Source organism: Paramormyrops kingsleyae, chromosome 13 (genome assembly GCF_048594095.1).
Source record: "Paramormyrops kingsleyae isolate MSU_618 chromosome 13, PKINGS_0.4, whole genome shotgun sequence".
NCBI classification, from domain to species: Eukaryota; Metazoa; Chordata; class Actinopteri; order Osteoglossiformes; family Mormyridae; genus Paramormyrops; species Paramormyrops kingsleyae.
Window position 1 is genome coordinate 22,813,108 of NC_132809.1, and position 26,105 is coordinate 22,839,212.

Sequence of the window (26,105 nt, forward strand, 5' to 3'; positions counted from 1 at the left end):
CCCACTGACTTTCTCCCTCCTTATCAGTTGAGCTCATGTCATTGATTTGACAGACCCCTGGCAGTGCTATGGGTTGGTAGAGGGCTGAACAAAGATCTGACCTACAAATAAAGCTGCACACATTACTTTTTAAATATTTTCCTCTTCTGTTGGTTGTTGTTTTATTCACTGTTCATTTTCACTATTGTTACCTTCAGCTCTGCTATGTTGATAACATTTTTGATTCTTTCTGAAGTACTTTGGAGCACTTTGTTGGGAAAGGCACAACAGAAAAATGAATTGAATTATTCTGTGCTGACGCACAAAAATTCTACACCCATAAATAACTCGAGGAGGGATTCTGTGCTGCCGTTTACCCACAATTCCTCTGCCCAGAAAGGAGAAGGTCTGTGCTGTGTGCACAGTGTCTGATGATCTGTCGGCAAGCTCAGCTCTTTCAGCCAAGTTCACAAGTGCTCTGTCTTAATTTAAACAGACACCGGAGGCTATTAATAAAGGCTTTTCATGGCCAAGTGCACATTCACCAAAGTCGTAAATATTATTCAGTCTTCATGGAGCCGTCATACCCCAAGAAGGGAAGAGTTCTTTGATTATGTGTCAAACTTCACAGTACGGTAATGCTTTTTTTAAAGAAGCCATTTCCCCACTTGGACTGACAGCCTAGTAACAGAGCAAACTGTCAGAATGAGTCTTGTGTTATGAATCTGTATTCTAGAACTATTCAGGATAGGGTATGAGACAAGCTTATAAGAGGACTGGTTTGTATTGTGAGAGGCTGGGCAGGCTGATACACGTGGTGGGAATAATGTACAGGAACAGGAGCCTACCGCAGATATATAAATAAAGTGTGACACAAGGAGGCTTCAAATGTTTATTTAGTTTTACTGTGACATTTAACTTAAATCTATTTTCAAATGCACAAGGCATGGTAAAACTGTACAACAGACATATAAATTACATTCTCTGTTGTTTTGTCTACCACCTAAGTGTTAAATACTGAGCAGAAAGTGCTTGCCGATTTCATTTTTTTTTCTAGAATTTTCTGAAAACCACCATTACCACTTAGCCAACACATCTTGGAGACAGGGGGACTTAAACCTGCATTTACGCCGTAGTCAGTGTCGGGGAAGCTGACCTGGGCCACTGGGCCAAACTGGGAAGCGCCGTCCTCCCAGCCAAAGGAAACAATGAGGAGTGCTGTACTGGCAGTGGGTTGCTGCTGTCTCACTGCTATAAAAAGACTAAATATTTCTGTGGCCTGGTAACAGTGAATAGAGCCACTGGGGCAGTAGCTGTCGCTGCTCCTTCACTGCAAGATTGCATGTAGAAGCAGAAGGTGGGATTGTTTTGTTTAATGACGAACGCTGTCGTTCTGGCGAGTGTCACTTGTCCCCAGACTGCTATCTGACCCAATTTTTAAAGGACACTTTGCATGTTATGGCGAGGTCTTCCCAGGTGGTAAAATCCATAGAAACCGTCATAGTTTTAGGTGAAGTATTTTCATTATTTTTTTTTCCCATCACCATATAAATGACCCCTCTTTAAGCCGATGGCACCGAGGCACCTAAACCTTCTAATCAGTCAGTATGTTTACATGCACACTAAGAAAATCGAATTATCGTATTAGTCCGACTAAAACCGGACTTTTAAGGTACATGTAAACATGCTTGTCTGACTGAAATTGTACTAAATCGAATTTCTTGAAGTCAGACTAAAACACCCAGATAATGCGATTGGGAATCGATTTACTGCATGTGCACGTTCAATCGGACTCAAACTGGCCTAGGCGCTCTGCACGTGCTCCGCATGAACGCTGCGTGAACTGAAGCTCGTCACTCGTGTCCATGCATCCATTGTTATGCATTTCATTTTTTTACATCTGTAACGTAAAAGCTCAACCAGAAAAAGCCCAATACTAACAAGCTGAAAGGAGCCATATCGCCACCTATTGTATCGGAGTCAAACATACTTCGGTCAGTAAATCGATTTCCCTCCCATGCATGTATACTGGGACAAGGACAGTAGTCTGATTAAATGGCGTAGTCGAGCTATAGCTGTGCATGTAAACGTACTGAGTGTGAAAATGCAAAGGCGTGAAACACTGGTGTGATCACAGGCCGCATGTCCGGAACGCTGTCCACCAAATGAGAGCTGCTCTCTGCAGGATCGTCCCAGACCTTTCACTCTCAATCCAGGTGGAAGCTGAAGCTCACCTGAGCTCCCTTAATCCCTCTTTCTAGTGCTCAGAGCACCCTGGCGGGTCCAGGGAGCGCGTCCCACTCAAAGCGGGCTCCTTAGAGGCCGGCTGCTAAGCTCCTGAGGTGAAACTTCTCACACAGAGTCCGTCCTCCTCCTGCTGAAGACGGCCGACACGCTCTTCACGATGCCCTTGATGCCGGCCGGCTTCTTGGCAGAGCTGCGGGCCTCTCGCACCCGCTCCAGCAGGCCGTGGAACACCATCAGCACGCCGTGGTAGTTCTCAGCCGCCGACACCTCGTAGAACTGGCAGCCGGCGGCCAGCGCCAGCATGCGGCCCTCCTCGCTGGGCACGGTGCGGCGGTGGTGCAAGTCGCGCTTGTTGCCCACGATGGCGATGGGCACCTTGTCCCCCCCCAGGTAGTCCTTAGTGCCCTTGATACGCTGGAGCTGCTTAGCGACATTGTTGAAGCTGACCCGGTCACAGATGCTGTACACCAGGACAAAACCATCCGCCCACTGGATTCTCTTGTCCTGCGTCGAGCTCTCGCGAGATGCGTCCTTCAATCAAGGGATATAACAGACTGTCACTCTAGACGCAATCCAGCTACTTTCCCTCTAACTGAGCGCAACAAAGTAGATCACCTGTAATTTAGTGGTTAATCTGTAACAGATTAACAGCAGCACAGTATAATCAGCACCCTATAGCAGCAAAATCAAAACAAAAAAACTGGAACTGGAGCTATATAAAAAAATATGCATCAATTATGCGCCTGTACTGTAAGTATGCATTAAAAAAAATCTCTGACCCCTGCAATGTGACATAAACCTGTAGTACTTAATACTTAAGCGTCTTAAGCGCTTTTTAGCAGCCTTTCTCATTTAGTCACACAGGCGATTCACTCTCTAGCCGCTGGCTGAGTGACTGCTGTTTGTGCGCGAGACACAGCGTGCCGCGCACATCGCATTCACCGAAGTGAGAGCGGACACAGCGGCATGAGCCCACTGCCGTTTTGTTTCCAAGAATTTTCAGAGTTAAAGACTCCCTTCTGCAAATGTAGATCCTCTCTTTAATAGTACAATTCAATAGTACAAATTTTACAAGGGTCCCTAAAATGATATCTGAAGTTATGAGCAAGAGAAGACCATACTGAGGTCAGTCTCAGCAGCTTTCATCGCAATGATAAATGCAATCCGACTTGATGAATTGCAGAACAGTAAACGAGGGACCCACAGCACGTTTTAAGAGCAATTATGCTACTGGTACACGCTTACTCCTGCCTTGTACGTAGGCTCACATGCATTACCTGTGAAAAAGGAGAATCCCAGATGTTGAAGGAGATGTCCCGTCCATCTACTATTACATTGTGGCTGTAAATGGATTCTAGACAGTAAATAAAAATAGCATTAGCCACAAATAAAAGCTTTAACATTTCAATCTATTCAGCTATTCGTGTAAACAACCTATTGAACAATCTACACACCTCCTATACCAGTCTTGTATTACGGCACAGTAATATACACTGTCACACTGTCTTATAGCAGCTAGGCAGTTTAAATTAAACTGATTTCTGGATAAACTTACCGATATCTCCATATTCTCCGATGAATCTTCTTGTTAGGAAACGGACTATAAGTGCTAATAGTCAACGTAAAAAGAGTATTATTTATACACACGAATTATTGTTTGCATGTAACTATACACTCTTTTAGGATTAAAAGGAAAAACAACAACGATGATAATAATAATAATAATAATAATAATAATAATGGATTTACCTGATTTGCCAACGTTGTCTGTTCCCAAGACCACGATATTTGCATCCATTTTCAGAGCCCCTGATCCCGTCATGTCTCTGCAGACCTCCGCGGACAGCGGCAGATCTCACCAGACTCTGAAGAGTCACTATTTATCCTCCTTAAGGTTTTGCTAAACTACTCTGGGGACGTCCCATTATTTTAGAGGGGGGGAGGTTGAACGAAGTTTAATTGATATTAACAATAATCTGATTGTTGCCTAATGTATATCACTTAATGTACAGAATATATGAAAAGAAATACGGACCAGACTGTATAGTTGCTGCCATTTGGCTGTTTTAATTAATATGACGAATACACTAAAATAAAGGAAAACGGCAAATGGTAGCTGCCGCGTACCTGAAAACAACCGGGTCCACGTGCTTCTGTGTTTCCCCGGGAAGAAAGCTGAATGATGTCGGTAATGTTTCAGTTTGACTTTTCAGACAGCGTTTGAATCCTAGAGATGTCAACTGCAGGGATGGCCTCTAATGGTATATCGATATTTATTCATGACAGGAATCAATATTCGAAAAAAATAGGCTGCTGCTCCTAACATAAATTTACCACGTGCATACGCCTGTGCATTTTTGTCCGCGTGTTTTGAATCTTTTCTACATTTCTCCCTCTTGATCTCACCATTTTCATGGAGATGAACATAAACCTATTTACATTCAGCCTGCGGAAGGCACAAATCGCTCAAGTATATAATTACGAAGTAAAGCGCCGTTTATTGGGGTAATAAATCGTTTAAGTACATATTGAACTGCTAAACACTCATGGGGAATCAAATTCCCTCGAAAGAAAGCGAAAACGTGTTATCATGACACGATTCGGTTCTTTCAATGTACTTAGCCAAGGTCTAATTTGATGTTTACGGAGGAAAGGGAGGCTGTTACATATTCTAATACATTTCCCCTCCCCCCGCATCAGTGGGTTGCTTGAGCTGTTTTTATTGGATTTACTTAGTTTTCACCGCTAGATGGAAGCATATACATAAGGCGACATTAGATTCATCCGGTACTTAATTCAGTGATGTATTTTATTTACAGTTTTTTGTACCTACATGTAAGGACAGGTGGGATGCTTTTTTCAAAATAAAATAAAATGCTAATTATGTTTATATTTGATGGGGGCGGCTGAACATAATTTTAGGCTTATACGTAGGCTATATTGTACATATTTAACAGTTCCTGTGAGATACATATAAATGTGCACGCCTTGTATCATATAGCTCATAAAGAACCCGTCTGCTACACGTCCCTTAAACAGAAGGCAAAACGGGCGTGCTGTGTGACCATGACAACGCTGCTCTGTGTTGCCAGTAAGAGACACCCCCTCCCCCATACCAAAGGGGGCTGAGTCAAGCTTACCTGCTCTTTATAAACATTAGACAGCATGCAGATCGGATAGAAGGGGTGATGAAAAGCAGCGAGGAAAAGCACGCAGTGACCATGCAATACACTGGATACCGCCAGTGCTTTGCTTTAATATTGCTTATAAGCGGACAGACATCAGCCTACATAATTTCCCTGCGATAGCCTATATGTTGCATAATACTTTTGTAAAACAGTTGATGACAGCAATATATACATCGAATACCCTGCGACGTCCTTTCATTATCTAGTAAACTTATATTATCTTAACGCAAATTAGAAAACATTTTAAACTATGAATACGGCTGTAATGCGTGATTTTGACAGTTTGAATATGAAATGCGCTGGTTTGAATGAAAGATGTATGGCAGTTTACAGGCCGTAATTATTTGTTTACGATACAGGGCAACGAAATTCAGAAAGTATAATTCGTTAGGGTTTCCCAAAGCGATTTAACTGCAGCTTTAATTTATTGAGAATGTGCGCAGGTGCGCGATGCTAACTTTAATATCGATTTTTTAAATAGCACGACATTTAATACCCCTCTGATTTCCATTTCTATTGTGTTTAGTTGTTTGGGACAACACAATATAACATTGGTACAAAACAAAGAACTTTCCATCCAGGTTGAGGATGGGCATGTTCTACTATCTTCTCGGGAAACCCTGAATTAGAACAACCAGCTATTTGGGTCTTTTTTTATATATATATATATATATATATATAGATATGTTATTCAACCGACAGCCCACGTCGACTTTTTAATGCCGTAAACCCTTTTAAATTACACTGCGCATTAGCCTACCAGTTAAAAGTGACGATCGACCTATCGTCCCATCTTTTAGCTTAGAGTAAATATTTATTGAAACAGTGCGCCGGTCTGGTCCCATGTATGATCCACGTTGTTATTACCAAATGGATGTTGTGATACTCGCAAAATCGCTGTAGCTAATTAGAATGAAAAAGAGGGGATTTCATTAAAATGCCGTATTTAAGAGCCGGACCATGTGATTGATGTGCAATGAGCAGTTTACCCAACCTGTAAATGGCGCTTTACACTAAGAAGGACATACTGTAAGAGAATTGGGAATAAGGGACTCCTGGAGCTCATGCAAAGGCCGCAGTAGTGCAGTCAGGGAGATCTCATGCTCCCATATCAGAGCTGTGCAAACGAACACGGCGAACCAGCAATAAATTAATTTGTCAACGCCACTGTTGTCTTTGATGCCAAAGTCTGCGTAGTGCATATGTGAGGCATGGCAGATATTTTATCACTATAAATACAAATACTACTTAAAATACTTATGTGTTATTCAAGCTATTTACAGGCGCTTGATACTGTATCCAATAATAAATACCTGCGGTTTAGCGTAACACGTCGCTGCTATAAACTTACGGCTGTGTGACAGGAAGGAACTGGATTTCGTTGTAGAGTGCGCCCTCTGGCGGTTAGTTGCCTTAAGTAGTATAAAGGTTAAATCAAAGAAGTAGACAGACTCAGATTTATTTTCAAAGGTGGACGGTTCTCATCTTTCATATTTTTCACTCCTTATATTTTAACATACACCACTGGGAAGAGTATATAGGGCACCTCTTAGGATTGTGCAGCCGCATGCGGCAGCATCTTACCTCGTTTTTCAGGGTTTTATTCCACATTTCTCTCAAGGTCGAGTTGGAAAAGCAGCAGCCGTTTGACTTACAGCAGAATATGAAGGTCATATGTATGAGCCGGCAAGGTTTCACCTGTGACATGTCCTACTGCCTAAAGGTCTGCCAGTGAGGTGACAGTGATGTCGCACACATTGCATGCTATAGTACTGAGCATGTGCAGTAGGCTTAATGACATGCCGATTCCTGGGTCGAGATCCAAGAGAGACCCTGTAGTTCACAGTACAGTTGAGAATAATAATTAACTCGAATTATTATGTAAAATAACTCACAGCTGAGATGGATAAATGTTGTAAATTCCTTTGAGTAAAAGTATTAGCTTGGTAGGTTATGCAATATAATGCTTCTCCACAAGTCTCCGAACTATTAATATTTTCCTCGAGGTGTGTTTTCTCGAGTATTGCATTAAAAGCTCTTTGTACTGTACATCAGAATACATTTCCGTTTTTGCCTGTGCAGAAGTCGGGCGATGTGTGTCGGAGATCAGAGGGGAACAGGCAGGTCTCAGGATCTGAGGGCGAAACAGGGCGCAGGTAAGCAGGCAGTCAGACAGGAATAAACACTCAGACTCAGGACTGGCCATGAAGATCTCGCGTCGGAGCTTCGGATCAGGTAAACTAAAATAGGCTCCACTGATTAAACCGCTAGGAATCAGCTGAGAGGTCAGACAGTCCAAGAACTGGGGAAACCAGAAAAATCGGTGGAGAAGCATGTAAACCGGGCAGTTTCCATTCTCAGGAAGGTAATCCTTGTTGGGGTCTCCCCGGGGGCGTGGTCCTTCTGACGTCACTAGGGGATCCCCGGGGTTGGTCAGTGACAGTTCTTAAGACATGATCAAATGGTAAAATTACCATCTGGGTTGAAGAGGAGCTGCAATATCTACAAATCTTACAGATTTCACAGTACTGTCGGCTGGCTCATTTGTAAGCGACGAAATAGCAGAACATCACCGGAAAATGTGCAGAAGACTCTGGCCTTAATCGATTTGATCCGATTTGTCATAAGCAGTTGTTTACATAAACACGTGGCAGGATGGCTAGGCGCACGACGGTTCCCGTGGAAACGGTGCAGACTCATTTTTCATGACGTAGAACTGCATGCTTATAAAGAATCAGAGCGGGACAGGTTACGCATACTTTTACGAGTCATGCTTTTATAATACTTTTTTAAACTTCATATTTTATTGAAGCAAGTTATTTCACTGGAGGAATTCCCCAGCATTTTGTTAATTTTATTTGATATGTAATTCTGAATATTTGACCATCCATCCATCCCTTTCCTCCTTTCATCCATCCATCTTCCCTGCTGCGTATCCAGTGTAAGGTTGTTTTGAGCCTTGAGCCTATCACTACGAACCCCAGGCAAAGGAGCCTATCACAGGATCCCAGGCACAAAGCATGCTGGGACACCAGAAAGAGAGCAATCATTCTCTATGGGCAATTTAGAGACAACGTTCCAAATTAGCGAAATGTACAACCCCGTTTCCAAAAAAGTTGGCACGCTGTGGAAAATGTAAATAAAAACAGAATTCAATTATTTACAAATCATCTGAACTCATATTTAATTGAAAATAGAACAAAGGCAACATATCAAATGTTGAAAGTGAGAAATTTTATTGTTTTATAACAAATATATACTCAATTTGAATTTGATGCCAACAACATGTTTCAAAAACGTTGGGACAGGGGCATGTTTACCACTGTGTTGCATCACCTCTTCTTTTACTAACAATCTGTAAAAGTTTGGGGACTGAGGAGACCAGTTACTGGAGTTTTGAAAGTGAAATGTTGTCTGATTCTTGCCCGATATAGGATCTCAGCTGCTTAGCAGTTCAGAGTCTCCTTGGTCATATTTTTCATTTCATGATGCACCAAATGTTTTCAATGGGTGACAGGTCTGCACTGCAGGTAGGTCAGTCTAGCACCTGGACTCTTCTACTACGGAGTCATGCTGTTGTTACAGTATACGTGCAGAATGCGGTTTGGCATTGTCTTGCTGAAATACAGTATACAAAACCTTCTCTGAGGACACAGTGGTGGCTCTGAGGCTAGGGATCTGTGCTAGCAACCGGAAGATTGCTGGTTCAAATCCCGTGAATGCCTCGAGTGCTTCTATTCTGTTGGGCCCTTGAGCAAGGCCCTTTACCCGTAATTGCTTCATCCTGGGCATGATGTTAATCTACATCCAGCCATATAAGGAGGTCCTTCAGCTTAGAGGGAAAAAATTGGGGGTTGGATTGGCACTCCAGCCACTGGAAAAAAAATACTCACACTTGTCCATTCAGACTAGCGTGGTGCTGAGGTATCACCCACTGCACGGCTGCACTCAGGTTCTCATCCCTGAGGTGGTTTGTCGTGTGGTGGCTGCGGCAACACACTGTACTCACTGCATGCTCCTTACCTTTTCGTTGAAAAAGACGTCTGGATGGCAGCATATGTTGCTCCAAAACCTGCCTGTATCGGTCAGCATTAATGATGCCTTCCCAGATGTGCAGGCTACTCAAGCCATAGGCACTAATGCGCCCCCACACCATTACAGATGCTGGGCTTGGAACTTCCTGCTGATAACAAGCTGGATGGTCCTTCTCCTCTTCAGCCTGGAGGACGTGGTGTCCATGATGTCCAAAAATAGTTAGAAATTTTGATTCATCAGGCTACAGGACAGCTGTCCATTTTGCCTCAGTCTATCTTAAACGAGCTTGGGTCCAGAGAAGATTGTGGCGTTTCTGGATCATGTTTAGATATGGTTTCTTCTTTGCATGGCAGTTTCATCCTGCATGATGCAGTGACACACTCTGTTCACTGACAGTGGTTTTCGGAAGTGTTCCTGAGCCCATGCAGTGATTTCCTCTATAGAATCGTGTCTGTTTTTAATGCAGTGCTGCCTGAGGACCCGAAGATCATGACTATCCAATAATGATCTTGGGCCTTATCTCTATCGTACAGACATCTATCTGGATTCTCTGAATCTTTAAAACATATTATGTCCTGTAGATGATGAAATTCCCAAATTCTTTGCAGTATTACATTGAGTAACATTATTCTTAAATTCTTGCACTATTTGCCCACACAGTCCTTCACAGAGTGGTGAACCTCTCCCATCTTCACTGCACAGAGTGGTGAACCTCTCCCATCTTCACTGCACAGAGTGGTGAACCTCTCCCATCTTCACTGCACAGAGTGGTGAACCTCTCCCATCTTCACTGCACAGAGTGGTGAACCTCTCCCATCTTCACTGCACAGAGACTCTGCCTCTCTGGGAGGCTCTTTTTATACCCCATTATCCTACTGACCTGTTGAAAATTAACCTAATTAGATGTGAGATAAACAAAATTTCTCAGTTTGCTGTTGTCTTTGTTCTGTTTTCAATGAAGTACGAGTTTATATGATTTGCAAATCACTGCATTATGTTTCTATTTACATTTTACACAATGTCCCAACTTTTTTGGAATGAGGTTGTACAGTATGATTAGGTGAGTAAAAACCTACCTGGAAGAAACCAAAGCAAACCCAAGTAGGACTTTTAGGATTGGTCCCTGCTTTCTCCCATTTTGTCCTTCATCTCCATAAATTTCCTGCTTTCCCCTGTTGTCCAGCATGTGTTGCTGGTCTTTGCTAGTATGTTTAGTCCAGTCTGTCTTAGTATCTTAGTATTCTCCCAGTGTCTATGTCTGTAGTTCCCTGTTTGGCCAGCAGGGGGTCTCTGCTCATCACATTCTGATCCTTACACTGTTTCAGGTTTTGTCCCAGTCATTGCCCTCACAGGTCCCCTTGTTCCCTGGTCCACCGTGTGGCTGAATGGGCTATGTGGCTGAGAACCATGCATCCCTAATCATTATGAGTTCGAGGCTAAACATGCTTGCTGTTGGATGTTCCTCACTGTGTACCCTGTTCTGAGTCCGCGTGTTCAGCCTCTGTTGAGTTCTTGTATTGTCTTCCTGCCTTTGTTTCTTTTTCGTTTCTAGTTCAGTTTACCAATAAATCCCTTTGCTTGTGAGCTGCACAGTGGATCCTCATCAATCCTGACCCATCATGACAAGAACCAGCAAACTCCATGGACACTGCAGTACTCAGCTCCCGATATCGCTCTGTGCTGTAATGAAACAGGACGACAGGGCTGCTTCTCGTCCTCTCGTCTACATTTATGTTCTTATCTGACGTGCCGAAGAGCACGGGGGAGGCTGAGGGACGGCGGGACGGCACTGTCACCTTCCTGCTTACACTGCACAACACAGACCTCAGGCACTGTCACCTTCCTGCTTACACTGCACAACACAGATCTCAGGCACTGTCACCTTCCTGCTTACACTGCACAACACAGACCTCAGGCACTGTCACCTTCCTGCTTACGCTGCACAACACAGACCTCAGGCACTGTCACCTTCCTGCTTACGCTGCACAACACAGACCTCAGGCACTGTCATCTTCCTGCTTACGCTGCACACCACAGACCTCAGGCACTGTCACCTTCCTGCTTACGCTGCACAACACAGACCTCAGGCACTGTCACCTTCCTGCTTACGCTGCACAACACAGACCTCAGGCACTGTCACCTTCCTGCTTACGCTGCACAACACAGACCTCAGGCACTGTCACCTTCCTGCTTACGCTGCACAACACAGACCTCAGGCACTGTCACCTTCCTGCTTACGCTGCACAACACAGACCGCAGGCACTGTCACCTTCCTGCTTACGCTGCACAACACAGACCTCAGGCACTGTCACCTTCCTGCTTACACTGCACAACACAGACCTCAGGCACTGTCACCTTCCTGCTTACACTGCACACCACAGACCTCAGGTACAGCTCCAGCAACTGTCGTCTTCAAAGCTCTTGCGATGATTCTGTGATTATGGGATGTATCACTGAAGGAGGAGAAAAGGAGTGCAGCAGGGGGGGGGGTGGACCACATGTGGAGCAGGCCTGACCACTGTCACCCCCCAGGGAGAGACTGCCTGAACGGTATGGTCCCGCTGCCTTGGTGTCGACACCAGTGACAGGCTGGACTGGTATGGCGGCACCGAGGGGTTCTCAGGGAAGGCGCCGGCCTTTGGTGTGGAATAAAGCTGTGTCCCAACCTTAACCCTAACCTAACCCTAACTCGAGCCCTAACCCTAACCTTCCCCGCACTCAATGAAAAGATGGAAGTTCTGCGTTATGGTGCCCTTGGGATGTTGGAGCTGAGCCCCTTGAGGGTACAGTAAGGGCTTTGATGGCTTGGCGCGCCCATGCTGATTTATTGCCAATCACGTGCCAGTGTTTGCCCCAGTTAATGAAGCCCAGCTGAGCCTGATTGTACTAATTACCTCGTTAGGAATAAATGGGGCCAGTTGTAGCGCTTATGGAGAGAGAGAGAGGGGGGTGTTTGCTTCTGGTAGTCAGTGTGAGGCCTTGATGTTCTGGATTTTCTTAAGTATACCCTGGTTCTTTGAGGTTTATGCAGTTATGCTGTAGAATAATACATTCTTGCTTTTAAAGCACAGAAGCTGTTTGCTGTGCTGTCCGCTGGCTGTGCTGTCCGCTGGCTGTGCTGTCCGCTGGCTGTGCTGTCCGCTGGCTGTGCTGTCCGCTGGCTGTGCTGTCCGCTCGCTGTGCTGTCCGCTGGCTGTGCTGTCCGCTGGCTGTGCTGGCTAGTTTGGCCTTCGGGCGGCATGCAGTGCCTGTGAACTGCAGAGACTCTCAGCACGTAATCAAGCTCCCTATAATGTCTGTAGATGGTTTTCAGGTCAGACCACAGCAAACGCCGTTATGTCTGCTCCTCAAGGTCACACCTGCACACCCCCAGCCCAGGGAATCATGGGAATGTGACTGCCAGGTGGGAGTCTGCGTGAGGTTGGGGGTTTTTTTTCCCCCCTCAGTGTTGGTGCCAAGGAATACGGTGTATTTAGTGTGTCTGTCTATGTGACCAGAGCAACACCATCTCAGCCATTCATGTAATGAATTAAAATCTAGACCAATTAAACAGTTGTTTTGCCAATCAATATATAATGAATGATTTAGAAAATATGCTAATTAGAGTAGCATAAAAAAATTTGCTAAGCTGAGCGGTTGCTGTAATGCTGTCTATTACACAGCCTGTGCAATGACTGATCATCGGTCAGTCACCTGTGAGAGATGGCTGGAGATGTTATAATTGTGTTTTTCATATGCATGGATAGTTTGCTGAATGGAATGGAAGTCCTGCAAGCGAGCACGTAAGGGGTTTGTGTTTAGTTCAGGCCCTCTGGGTGTGACGAACCTCCAGCAGAAGATAATGGGGGCTATGATGTGCAGATAGGATTCTGCTCAATGCTGGCGTGCTGTGCTGGTTCTGAGGACTCGGGGTCCGGTGTTTTCCCGGGAAGCGCAGTGTGTGTGTGATAAGCAGTGCACAAACAACCGGCTTTCATCCCGGCCTGGCAGCGGATGGGAGGCGTCCCGTGCCTCTCGGACCACCCAGGGATTTTAGTGCAGATTACCGAGACCCTGTGGAATGTTATTGTACCACCATGAAATAAAAAGTTAAAAAAAAAAAAAGTGGTATCGTTTGAGTCATGGGAAAAATGTGGTTCTCAAAGCAGAAACTTTGGCAGCTGACAGGAGAGCTGAAAATTCCGTCAAGGCCCTGACACAGCTATTCACCCCAAGGGTACATAGCTTTTCTGACAGGTTATCCCCCCCCCCCGCCCCCCGTCAAAGGAGGACAGGCCAGCACATGCAGCAGGTTGACTGATGTCACGAGTGTTCTGCGCTTGCTCCACATTACATGTAAGGGAAACTGCGGCACTCAGCAGACAATGTGTTTACATTCCTTCTCCTTCCGGACTGTGTGAAATTAGGTCACCAGATGGATGGAAATGAGTCCAGAGTGAGCCATGGTGCTAGCGGTTATTTTTCAAACTGGAAGTCAATGTCATGTTATTCATTTGTTAAATTCATTTATTATTTAAGAATAAATCCTGGTTTAAAATGCTGTCGTATATTCATTTAGGTACTGTAATATTTCATCATTTGCGGTAATTTTGCTCCCCTTCTGGATGGCTTGTAGCCTGGAGAGATACCTTTTTGGATAAAGTGCTAACAGACTGTACACAGGCCACATTAAAGCATGAATTTCACCTGTTCTGTAAAGGTAACATGCTGGAACACAAACACCCCAAGCCTAGACGTTCCTCCTGTGGCCTCAGAGACCCAGCTAGTGCCGCTTTATGCAGGCATTTGATGAGGGCAGTTTATGCTGCCCGTATAGATCATGTCTTGCCATTATTGAACAACACAATACTGAAACATTAGGCCAAGACATCCGCATCACTTACAGGTCACTTCAGACTGAGGTCCCTGCTAAATAAAGAAATGAATGGGAGATGCACCGTATCCCGCATAGCTGGGTGACCTAATGACATACAGGAATGGAAGTTCTGAAGAGGCCGTTGAGCCATTAAAGGCCATGACTTCATCCATGACTCACTGGGATTCTGCTGCAGTGAGGAGCCTCTGCTGCCCCCTATGGGCTGTTCAAAGAACTCATTCCCGAACACTAACGCTCACATTCCTCAAAGGCTAAATGCAGTCATTTCTGAGCCCACTTTAATTTGTCCCTTGTCTGCCAACAGCCTGCGCTCTGCTGATCCCACCACTGACGTGGCACTGCCTCCTCCCAGTAGCCCCAGTTCTACCACCCGGTGCATACAGCATTAACAGCTCCAGCATCGCATCTCTGTCAGTGGCTTAGAAATTTCAAAGTAGCCAGTCAAATATGTGGGCAAATGCTTCTTATCTTCTGAGTGCAGCAGTTCTGGTCCTTAATCTGAAGCAGAGGCTTTAAGACTCAAAAGGCTGTCAGAACGTGACAGTCTTACGGTCTTATTAGCAGAAAAACACTTAAATTTCCTGCTCGTTCGGTGCCTAAAACTTACATTTCCTCCAGTATAAAGTACTGTCCACAGGACACCCTACTGCAAAGTCTTATTTGCATGCACTGATCCACACATATTGATTGTCTTCACAAACACAGATCCAGTTTACACATATCGATTCACTTTATATATAAACAGATTCAGTTTGCACATACTGATTCACTTCACACATACCGATCCAGTCCCTGGATCACGTTACACTGATCTGTTTTGCAGATTTTGATTTGTTTTCTGAATTTGTTTGGACACACTCGCAACCAAGGTTACTAATGAATAATATTAAAAAACAGCTAGAATGTAGGTGGCAGGGCGACAGTTTAAATGGCAAAACTGTGATATTAATACCTGCATGTTACTATCCCTATATGTGAAATTCAGGTAATTGAAAAAATCTCTAAAAAAGAAGGGAGACTTGCAGTGTACACTGCACAGATGGTGGTGTGAAATTACTTTTCTTAGCCTACAGTGTTGGAGTGCAGTGAAGAATAGGGTCTTAATAATGTGTCAGAGCGTTTTGTGCCTTCTTGTGACTGCGATAAATTGAAAGAAAGTGGGAAAGTTCACTGAGGAGAGTTCTGGGGTTCCGGAAGCTGGAAGCCCTGAATCCCATAGCTTTAATCATTCTATGGGATATGAAATGGCATTTGCTCTCATTTACTCTTTGAAACTGTGAAGAATATTGGGCCGCAAGCTGAAGCCTAACAGGGAGCCATAAAGTGGGATAGATTGATTTGGAGACCTGAGGATTTTCCAGTTGATAGTAATTTTCCACCTGGCTATTTATGGGGTGGAATGTGGCCCTGTGGGTTAGCAGTCTGTGGCTGTGACTGGATGGCAGCTGGTTCAGGTCCGATGTGTCGTCAGAGTGATGCCATCGTTGGGCCCATGAGCAAGGCCCTTAACCCCAATAACTCCCGGGACTGGCCAACCCTCCTCCGTCACCCGAAATTTGTCATTTTGGTCGAAAGCCTCAGCTGAACGTATGAACGTTTATTTCGGAATGTTTTAGTTTAGTTTCAGTTCATTTCAGGAATGTAATGCTATGTCAGTGCCACTGAGAAGCCGTACCTGTCACAGTCATTGCAAACATAGTGTTTTGGGTCACACGTTGAGGGGACACAAATAATGTAGTAGTACATGGTTACTTAATGTATTAATTAACCAGTAACTAAGGGTTAGTTATGTAGTGACCCCATCATGTAGTGAACCATCAATCATGACAGTTCATGTATTCCATGGAGGAACTATATTAGTTAATTATTGATTAATTTGTTGACTTAACTAATACAGTTCCTTCATGAAATACATGAACTGTCATGTTTGATTAATGATGAACTAACACTAACTTTTCTGGTTAATTAATACATTAAGTAAGTGTTCCTGCATTATTTGTGTCCCATCAAGTAAAATGTTACTGAGTTTTGTTCTGGGCATGTGCAGAGGCCATGTGCTTCGACTGGTGAATTGAAACAACAGTTAAAGCATGATTAAGAATTAATATCGCCATCCACCTCATTAATTCACCACAGCGGAATTGTTTGTTGTGCTGTGTTTTCATGTCTGGGAGAGCGAACTGAGCAAATAGTAAGGTGGGGATCCCTACCCTCAACAGGGTCCCTTATGGTGAATACGTCACGCTTTGGGAAGGTAAATAACGGGGACTGGGTCAATCCGGAGGCCCGACAAACCCTTCAGTTTCAGGACATTGACAGGCTGCTATTAACGCACAGCTCAAAAACATTGTGTTTTGCAGATTTTTCCTACTTCATATGAAAAATGACTCTCCAGTATGCTAAAGTACGGCATATTTTCCTTGACCTTAATGAGATAATAGCACCATTTGTATGTTTTTTGCAGTGTTATGCTATTGCATTGTACATCAGTTATTGGAGCATTTTGACATTTAGATGAATGTTTCTACTGGCAGCATCACGGTGCCTCCGTCGCGTCTGAGAGCTCCATCACGCACCATGCCACTCTGCCGTTAGCGGGGCCCGTGGATGGGGCCCTGAACGCTGATGGCTGTGCAGCTGTGCATCTGTGTGTTCAGAGCCGGGGTGACAGTCAGCGCACAGCCATGACCCAGGCCCGCGCCCCAGTGCTCTCCCCGCACTTTCTTCATTTTCAGGTAGGGGGAGGGATTAATGAGCCAAGAGGCCGAACCTCTACCTCAAACATATACAGTGCAAATAAATATGACGCAATTTGTTTAATAAGTCCAGGAAATATATGAAGATCATGATTCAATAAACCAGAACATTTTTTGATCTTAAAATTGAAAGCTGGATGGACGGATGAATAGATGGATGGATGATTGCTGCACGTTCTTCACCAAAGGTTTTCTGAACTGTTCTTCTGCATAACTTATTAGATTTCATCAGTTTTACACATGATCATACAAAGTCGTCCCAAACGCCGTAGATGGTTAAACGGCACCTGAACTCCAATAACGAACTGAAGAGTGCTTCTTACTACAGAACTGTCTGCATGTCTGCCATGAGTTAGTCTGACAGGCCGGAGCACCCTCTCGCAGTATGTGTGACATCAATCCACACAGCTGAATGTTCCAGTTGGTGGGGGAACCACAGCCAAATTCACTTGTTTTAATGACTGATATTAAAAAATGATTGTGTTATTATACAGCAAAATAATATTTTTTTTCATAAACGGCAAAATATTTTCTTCCCCGTGCTGTTGGCAGCTTCCCAGTGAAGACTGCCGATTATGCCATAGTCTACAGTGTTTTGTCTTCACTGAGCCCCAGGGATTTATGGGAAATATTACAAGCATCACAATCCAGTGCCCCTCCATTTCAGCTCAGATAATTCAGTTGTGGTGCAGGAACCCGGCCTTGCAGGGCTAAACCTTCAAAGGGTGTCGTTCTTCAGAAGCACAGCGTGACCGACGGTTAGGATGTGGTTTAGTGGCACTCGAAGCACGGTTTATGCGCGGGGCACCTCCAAAGATGGACTGACATTCATCTCAGAGACAGACGGGTGCAGTCGCCCTCCATTCGCCGTTTTTTGGGAAACGCCGAAACCGTGAGCCGCGCTGCCGCTGCCGCTCCCTCGCCGCATGTTTCCGCCGGGTGAGCCCCGCCCCGTCCGCCCACACATCCCCCCTGGCATCCGCCCAGCCGACCGGCATAATGCCTCCATCTGGTCGTGCCAGCAGCGGCGTATTTAGAAAGTGCCGGGGGGGGGGTGGCGGCCCAGTGCCGTCCTTGCATATGTCAGGGCTCATCTGAACACGGGCCGGCGCCACATTCAGGCTTGCAGAGGAAGTGCAGGCTTTCAGGTGGAACGGTGGTCATTCCATTGATTTGGTGTTGGCCAGTTACCCGTGAGTAGATTAAATCAGCAGGAGGGTGGAGGGTGGACAGCAGTAGTGTGTGTGTTTGTGTGTGTGTGTCGGGGGGAGGGATTGCACATGCCCTGCCATCCCCACATGGGGTTTCGATGTCCGTGCAAAGCAATCCATATGGTCAGTCTACCCTACACTAGAGGTGCTCACTTAATGTAATAAATACATTCGTTACGTAGAAACGGCCGATAAAGAATCTTCTGGAGTTCTGTTTATTTCCTTAATTCACTCATTAATCTTAGGATCTCACTTAACGTTTACGGTGTCCTGCTTACTCCGTAGGTTTATCCCTGACGATCGGTCAAAAACGAGCTGCATCGATCACAGGCCCACCCATAAACCATTCTCGTAATTATTTCTTTCTGTCCAACTGGAGATTAATCCTCCTTTTGATTTGTTCTTTCAAATATGTCAACTTCTACCATTAAAAGAGTGCAACTGATAAAGACCAAAAATAATTCAGACTGCTGTTTCAGGCAGTTTCTGTGCAGTTAAGAGGATCTGGAGACCAGAGCTCACTACAAACCGACTGCTAATGACGAGTCTCAACCAGAAATAAATAAGCGATTCGGTGAGACAAATCATCACCCTTTATCCAATGCTTTGCAAATAGACACTAATTAAATTCTTTATGAGACATTATATTTACTGGCATTGGCTTGCTTGTGCACTAAATCGGCAATTTAACAGCTGCAGGGGGAGAATTAAGGGAGGATACAGACATTATTCTGCCATGAAACTGAGGAAGGAAGCACTTATGAAAACGTCTGGATTAGGGGCCGCCGAGGAAATGCCAAGCGGGGCCACCTGCTTCTTCACACGCAGCTGTCAGATCTCCCACAATGCACTTGCCCTCGGGGGTGGGTGGAGACTTGCAAAGGCCGCGTCCAACTCCATTATGGTGGCGTTCGGTGACGGACGCCAGAGTCATCGACCGCATTGAGAATGAAGACGTGCGAGGTTCCTGACATTCAGAGCAGCCAGTGGAAGGAGGGACCCTCTGGGCAGAGATGAGCATGCAGGCAGATGAATCATCATGAGAAGATCCTGCCTATGTCCTTCAGCATGGCACCAATTCACCAATGAAATGAGGGAAATATGGATAGCATTGCAGTCACACAACTCTAGGGGGCAGTGTGGAGCTCGATGGGCGAGGTGTTTGTGGCCTTGTCAGGAAGGTCATGGCTTCGAATCCCATACCATATGAGGCCCTTAATCCCAACAGATCCATGGGTTGTGACTCCATACTCTCACCTGTATATGCACTGATCATAACATTAAAACCATCTGCCTAATATTGTGTAGATTCTCCCCATGCCACCAAAACACCTCTGACCCATTGAGGCATAAACTCCACAAGACCTCTGAAGGTCTCCTGTGGTAGCTGGCAGCAAGACATTAGAAGGCCCTTTAAGTTCTGTAAGTTGCAAGGTGGGGTCTCCATGGATTGGACTTGTTTGTCCAGCACGTCCCACAGATGCTTGATTGGAATGATATCTGGGGAATTTGGAGACCTAGTCAGCACCTTGAACTATTTTTCATGTTCCTCAAATCATTTTTGAACAATTTTTTGCAGTAAGGCACAGAGCATTATCCCGCTGAAAGAGACCACTGCCATCAGGGAATACTGTTGCCATGAAGGGGTGTACCTGATCTGAAACAATGTATAGGTAGGTGATACATATCAAAATAACATCCACATGATGACAGGGCCTAAGGTTTCCCAGCAGAACATTGCCCCTGCTGACTCGCCTTATTCCCATTATGCTTGCTGGTGCAACCTGCCCAGGTGAACGATGCACACGCACCCAGCCGTGCACATGATGTAACAGAAAACGTGACTCATTGCTCCATGATCCAGTTCTGATGCTCACATACGCAGTGCCGGCACATTTGCCAGCGAACAGGGGTCATCGTGGGCACTCTCACTGATCTGCAGCTGCGCAGATGCAGTGTGTGTTCTGACACCTGTCAATCATAGTCATTGTTTTTTAGCAATTTGTACTTGAGTATCTCTCCGTGGGACTGGAGTAGACAGGCAAGCCTTCGCTCCCCACATACATCAATGAGCCTTGGGCGCCCATGACCCTGTTGCTGGTTCACCGGCTGGCCTTCCTTGGACCACTTCTGGTAGGTACTGACCGTTACATACTGGGGAGACCTCACAATACCTGCCTTTTTGGAGATGTCATTTTTCATCAACAACTGACTGTTCACTTGCCTAATATATAATGACACACTTGACCGGTGCCATTGTAATGAGATAATCAGTGTTATTCACTTCACCTGTCAGTGGATTTAACGTTATGGCTGATTGTATAGATCAAATTTGGGGACCAAAATGTCCCAAAAGTGTGGTAAAACCTTACTCTTCCTTATTTTTGGGGACATTTTTCAGGTCGCCATTTGGATAACCTCAATTTTGTAAAAAATCTGTGAATGCATTCAAAAAAGTAAAAACACCGAAAGACTTGTATTTTGTTTGGTTACTTATGGTTATGGCTGGGTAGGGGTTAAGGTTGTCATAGTTAGCGTTAGCATTTTTCACATAGAAATGAATGAGCGGTCCAAAAAAGATATGATTACACAACTCTGTGTGTGCGTGTGTGTGTGTGTGTGGTTGAGGAGATTGCTTATTCTCCACATGTTGCACAAGTTTCCTCCCACAGACCAAAGATGTGCAGTTGGGCTAACTGGCATCTGATTTGCCCAGTATGTATGTGCTTGACTCTGTTCCCCATGATGCTGGTACCCCACCCTGGGTGTCCCCACCCTCGGTGACCCCGGCCTTGTGCTGCCTGAGGTTGGTCCCTAATACCTCTTTCCTGCCTGGACAATGGATGGATACATTTATAAACTGAATGATGCATTTAAGTATCTACACACAAAGCAACTTTGCAAAATCTTAAAATGGCATATTGCATTTCCTGTGCAGACCTATGTTACACACACAAACTGTATTCTCTGTGGGCTTGATATTTCATAATGTACCTGATTGGTTGGATTCTTACTGGTGACGGATGGACATATAAGTAGCTCAGATGTCGCAGTTTTCAGCCTGTCCATGGCTCCTACCCAGCATGCACAGAGAAAGCACGTTGATGTGGAGCTGCCTGTCTTGCACGGTACCAAAGCTGCCCTTCAAACAGAAGTGGCTGCTTTCCCTGCTGACTCCACACTTCGGCGAAGGCTTTTATTTGTGCTGGAGACAGAGGGTGGGCCGTTACCGACTCCCCAAGCCCTCCCAGGCTGCTCTGATCGATGGGACCACCTGCGCATGTGCCCGTCCTCCCTAAAATACAGCATTTCGCAAAGCTGGCTTTAGATGAACCTGCCAGCGGAGGGGGGATTTGTGTCCCGTTCTACGCAATCCCTCAAGCCTGTCGCACCTCAGGTACGAGCCCTGAAGCGTCACTGCCATCCTGCTGTCCATCTTTACGTAAATCTCCGAAGTCGATTCTTCCTGCTGTATATAATAGGGACGGGGCAGTATATATATATACAGTTTTTCACTCACGCCCATCTGCAATTTCACTTGGACGTAAAACAAGGCAGGATTATCTTGGGAAAAGAAATGAAGAAATAAAGAAATATGATGTTCTGCTGCCCCAGCCCACCCACGCATTGTTCCTCATCATTAATCATTGGAGTGGGGGCTGTTAAAGCCTCCGACTCATATTCTCAGCCGGGGGCCATTTTTCGGTTAGTGCCATTAGCTGCAGCTGGGGTCCAGCATGTCTTCCTCTCCCGGTGTTCCCTCTTCCATGGAGCAGGCGAACTGGTGGCAGTTTGAAAAAGATCCAGATAACTGGGAAGCTGCTTTTAATGTTGTGAATCTCCCAGAACTGGCCAGGTCTTGCCTACGGCTAAAACTGCCTTTTGAACTGGTAATGTTATAAACCATAGAAAAATGACGGTGTGTTATATGCAACACTCAGATAGATAGAAAGGAGGTCGGGAAAATGATCTATCTACCTATCTATCTATCTATCTATCTATCTATCTATCTATCTATCATTCTGACCCTCTATGAATGGATGTTACTCCAGCTGTTTCAGTTCCCCCGCTCTTTCCCTCCCGTTACCATAGTAAAGTCTTTAGCATGTTATCAGACTGCCGTGATTCACCGCGCATCCTCACCACTTCACATCGGCGCCTCAGACATACACAAAGCGGCAGAATCCAAAATGTTATGTGCTGTAAGACACTGTATTTCAACACGTGGTAGCGACTAGGCTGATGTCTGGCCCACGGAGACTCTGCAATAATACTTCATGGGGAATTTCCTGTCCACAAAGAAAGGTTTGTTAGTGCCATTCAGCACCTTCTGAACTGAGCCGTTTTGCTTATTAGGACCTGAATGTCGATGTTTCGGAAATATAGAAGATAAAAAATTTATATGGATACAGCCACAAAACTGTTTTCCATTGGACCCTGAACCTGCATCCATACTTCCTCAAAAGTCACCAATGTGTGCTTCATCAGTAAAATGTCACACAGTGGAGGTCACTCTCATGTCACACGTCTGACTGGAGGTCACTCTCACATCCCATTTTTGATTGGATGTCATTCTCTTGTGTCCCTTTGCGCAAACATCTGATTTGGTCATTTAGCTCAGCGAGTAGTAATGTTTTATTTGTTTACATGGTGGTTTGTGAATGTGTCATTGCGCAGGGTATGGAAGGGCGCTAAGGACTGGGTTTCACTCAGCACAGAACCCAGCTTTCTGTGGTGAGAGTGTGTGGCTCAGTGCAGGCTAAGCCTGCATACCTGTAATTACATGGTCACCAGTTCAATCGCAGCATCACCACATCTGTGGGTCCTTGAGGACGGCCATTAACCCCTGGCTCCCTGGGCACCCCAACGGGTGGCTGCTCTTTGCCGACAGCTTGCTCTACAAAGAGCAAGTTGAGGGTGGTGTAAGAAGAATTTCCTCAGGGGGACATTAAAGGGTCGATTATTATTAAGTCTCCATGGTACCTTACAATACAAATCACTGAGGAACTGAATTTTGCAAAAGGCTCTCTGTTACTGGTGTAAACAACAGGTAAATGCCACATTGTAATGAACCGCTCATTAGTTACATTTTACCTGCAGCCCTTTCCATTGACGGGTGTGTGGGGCATTTATCCTGAGCTTAACATTTAGCCAGGTAACCTAAGGTGTGATGTGCAGATCATCACAGATCAAACTGTATGTCAAAGCACTGCATCTGAGTGCCGATGTGTGCTGCACAGTCTACCCCCTAAGACAAGACAGACAAGGCCACAATTTCAGTTTCAGTTTTTAGGCAGACATTCCATTTAATACTGACCTCAACAGTAATAATCAAAAAAGTCTAGTGACACGACGGCTCAAATGATACAAATCTTGTTTCTGTGATTGTTTACTATGATTCGGTTAAATATTTTATGAATCTCTGTGATTCAGTTGAGCAGTAAATGTTATATGAAGATAAAAATGTTGAATGGCACCTGAATTGAAGTAATAAACACTGAAGAGCAGAGGTGGAGATTTCAGGTCCAGAGAGTACAAATCCAGACCAGGATTTTGTTTCAACCAACCAGTTGTGTACTCTGTGACTGTGACTCTTTATATTCAACTGCTTGGTTTAAACAAAATCCTGATCTGGATTTGTACTCTCTGGACCTGGAATCTCCAGCTCTACTGAAGAGGATGAATGGGAGTGTGGCAGCTCGGGGGGGGGGGGGGGGGGGGGGGCTCCTGCAGCCTCGCACCGTCAGGGCTGGGGCTCTGCACCGTGCACCCTCTCTGCATGTGTGTGTGTTCCATCCCACGTTTGTGCCGAGGGTTTCCTCCCATAGTCCAAGAACATGTGCTTCAGTGAATTGGTATCTAAACGTCCCACAGTGTGCCAGTGTGGGCTCGGGGATGGATTTGCATCCCATCCAAAGTGTCCTTGTTGCAGCTGGGCTGCATTTGTAATCAGGTAATGGAGCACGGGCCATGTGATCTCGCTCTGGCTGGCTCAGCTTGGAGTGCTGTTGTTGCTTTTATAGCCTGAAGCTCAGAGCTTAATATGGTTCAGAGTTCAGCTTCTGGATCTGTGGGGTTGGGTTTAGTTTCTGTTTCCGTCTGGGTTTCTCCTGGGTCAGGGCTGTTGGCATCATCACCGGCTTTGTGGTTCCGTGTGCCATGTTCTCGTTTAAGGGTTTGCGGTCCCACCTTGGCTAGCATCTCGTCTTGAGTTTCATGGTCCTTGTTATCCGGCATCTTGTTTCCGTGTTTGTGGTCTTGGAGAGACGGAGCTCCACAGCTGGTGTGGCCCGGCAACCTGATGTCAGGTACCCACAAGCAATTAGTGCTAATAAGTGTTTCCAGCTGTTCCCCTCAGCATTTAAGCCGTACCTACACACCGCTCCTGTGTGAAGTATTGCAGCTCCCATGACGCATACCAAGCTCTTCCTCTGTGTCCTCTGGGGTTCCACAGCTCTGCGTTCCTTGACAGTTCCTAGATCCACTTTCCCTTGTTGCTTTCTGACTTCCCCCCATCGTGTCTCTGCAGGAATGATCCCCCTCGCTGCTGATCTCTCTGCTTCCGCCTCGATGACCACAGCATGCGATTCAAGTGTTTGGCTGCCGGATTCTTTAATAAACCTTCCTCCATCTCTTTCTCCATCTCTGCATCTGGGTTTCCATGACTGGTTATTACACCTGAGTCTTGGTTTGTGGCTTGTTGCGGTTTTCCTCCTTTTGTGTTTTCTGTCTCTGGTCCTCTTCATGGCGTGCAAGTCCTCTGCACTTGGGTCTGCCTTTTGTGCACCTCGTCCTAGAACCGCCTACCCAGTCAGCAGCCGTAAGTCCTGCTGGTGACCCATTTCCTGCAGTGTGCAGTCTTAGGGTCTCCCGCCCAGGACTGACATCCTAGCATTGTGGATGGATGGACAGCCTGGTTTGGGCTGCTCTGCTTGGGACTCGAGCCCCGAGATTCCTGGCTCCAGTCACAAAGCAGGTATTTTTCACAATTTTAAGCTTAAACAATAGGACTTTGCATTTGGGCCTCATAGAAGGGTGCGGCATCCTGAAGAATAATGGTAAAGCAGTAAAAATAGGAAGCAGACTAGACCAAATCTTTAGTTCCAGGCAAATCTATTTTGAACTTTTACGATAAGCTCTTAATATTGATTTAGTTACATATTTTTTCTTAAGTAAATTAAGACATGTGGAAAGTACAGACAGCAGTCATAAAAAGTACCTATGCAAAAATCAATACAATTTCTCAAGTCATAGCACCCTTTAGGACGTGGACGAAGTACAGAGAAGATGGAGGGAAAGTGTGTACAGTTAAAAAAGAGCAGGTACCGTCAGAATCAAGGCAGGAACCATGTGTTGACCATAATCAACAAGTATCACTAGTTGAATTTTGAATCCAATTAATTATGCAACATGTTACATTACAATGTTATCAGTGATCACGCAGAACTGTTGCCAGCTTTTAATAACACAGATTTATCGTGTATTATAAAAATAACAGCGACATAAATATAATTTGTGTCACACATGTGATATTGTATGCAGTATAAGTTCACACAGGAGTTCGGAATGTATTTCCTTGTCATCAACCTGAACTCCATGTCAACCATAAAATATCAAGGGGTCACAGGTAGCATAGAAGGCAGTTTGCCAGCAGCAGTAGGAACAGACAGGTTTACATCGGTATGTGAGTCAGACATACATGGTGGCTTGTGGGAAATCGAAAATGAAATGAATTTTACACTTTGTTTTCTTCCTACTTCAGAGAAAATGTGTTTTGCAAAACACTAAACATGCAACCCTGGAGTATTTTGGC

At 45.2% G+C, this 26,105-nt stretch overlaps 1 protein-coding gene and 1 long non-coding RNA gene across 3 annotated transcripts; one reads left to right on the plus strand and one right to left on the minus strand.

The window, feature by feature from the left end:
• Window positions 1-857: 857 nt before the first annotated feature.
• Window positions 858-5,098, minus strand: LOC111845747 (ras-related and estrogen-regulated growth inhibitor-like protein). Of its 2 annotated transcripts, XM_023815381.2 has the most exons (5): window positions 4,354-5,098; window positions 3,976-4,136; window positions 3,782-3,835; window positions 3,504-3,580; window positions 858-2,757 (listed from the first exon to the last, which is right to left on the minus strand). In XM_023815381.2, exons 2-5 carry the CDS (start codon window positions 4,046-4,048, stop codon window positions 2,332-2,334), a joined length of 630 nt encoding a protein of 209 aa, XP_023671149.1. In that variant the 5' UTR covers window positions 4,049-4,136; window positions 4,354-5,098; the 3' UTR covers window positions 858-2,331. The 2 variants fall into 2 exon arrangements, with proteins under 2 accessions (XP_023671149.1, XP_023671147.1); XM_023815379.2 differs by having other exon boundaries at window positions 3,976-5,098.
• Window positions 4,391-8,080, plus strand: LOC140578205 (uncharacterized). The gene is made up of 4 exons (XR_011982294.1): window positions 4,391-4,487; window positions 7,036-7,150; window positions 7,497-7,570; window positions 7,686-8,080. It is a non-coding gene; the product is annotated as an uncharacterized lncRNA (long non-coding RNA).
• The last annotated feature ends 18,025 nt before the right edge of the window (window positions 8,081-26,105 follow it).

Excerpts from the sequence above, each read along its gene's own strand:
- LOC111845747 (XM_023815381.2), bottom strand. The coding sequence starts at position 4,048 with ATGACGGGATCAGGGGCTCTGAAAATGGATGCAAATATCGTGGTCTTG. Across the intron at positions 3,836-3,975 it reads AGACAACGTTGGCAAATCAG|CACTTATAGTCCGTTTCCTA; the intron begins GTAAATCCATTA and ends GTTGACTATTAG. Across the intron at positions 3,581-3,781 it reads CGGAGAATATGGAGATATCG|AATCCATTTACAGCCACAAT; the intron begins GTAAGTTTATCC and ends TTTACTGTCTAG.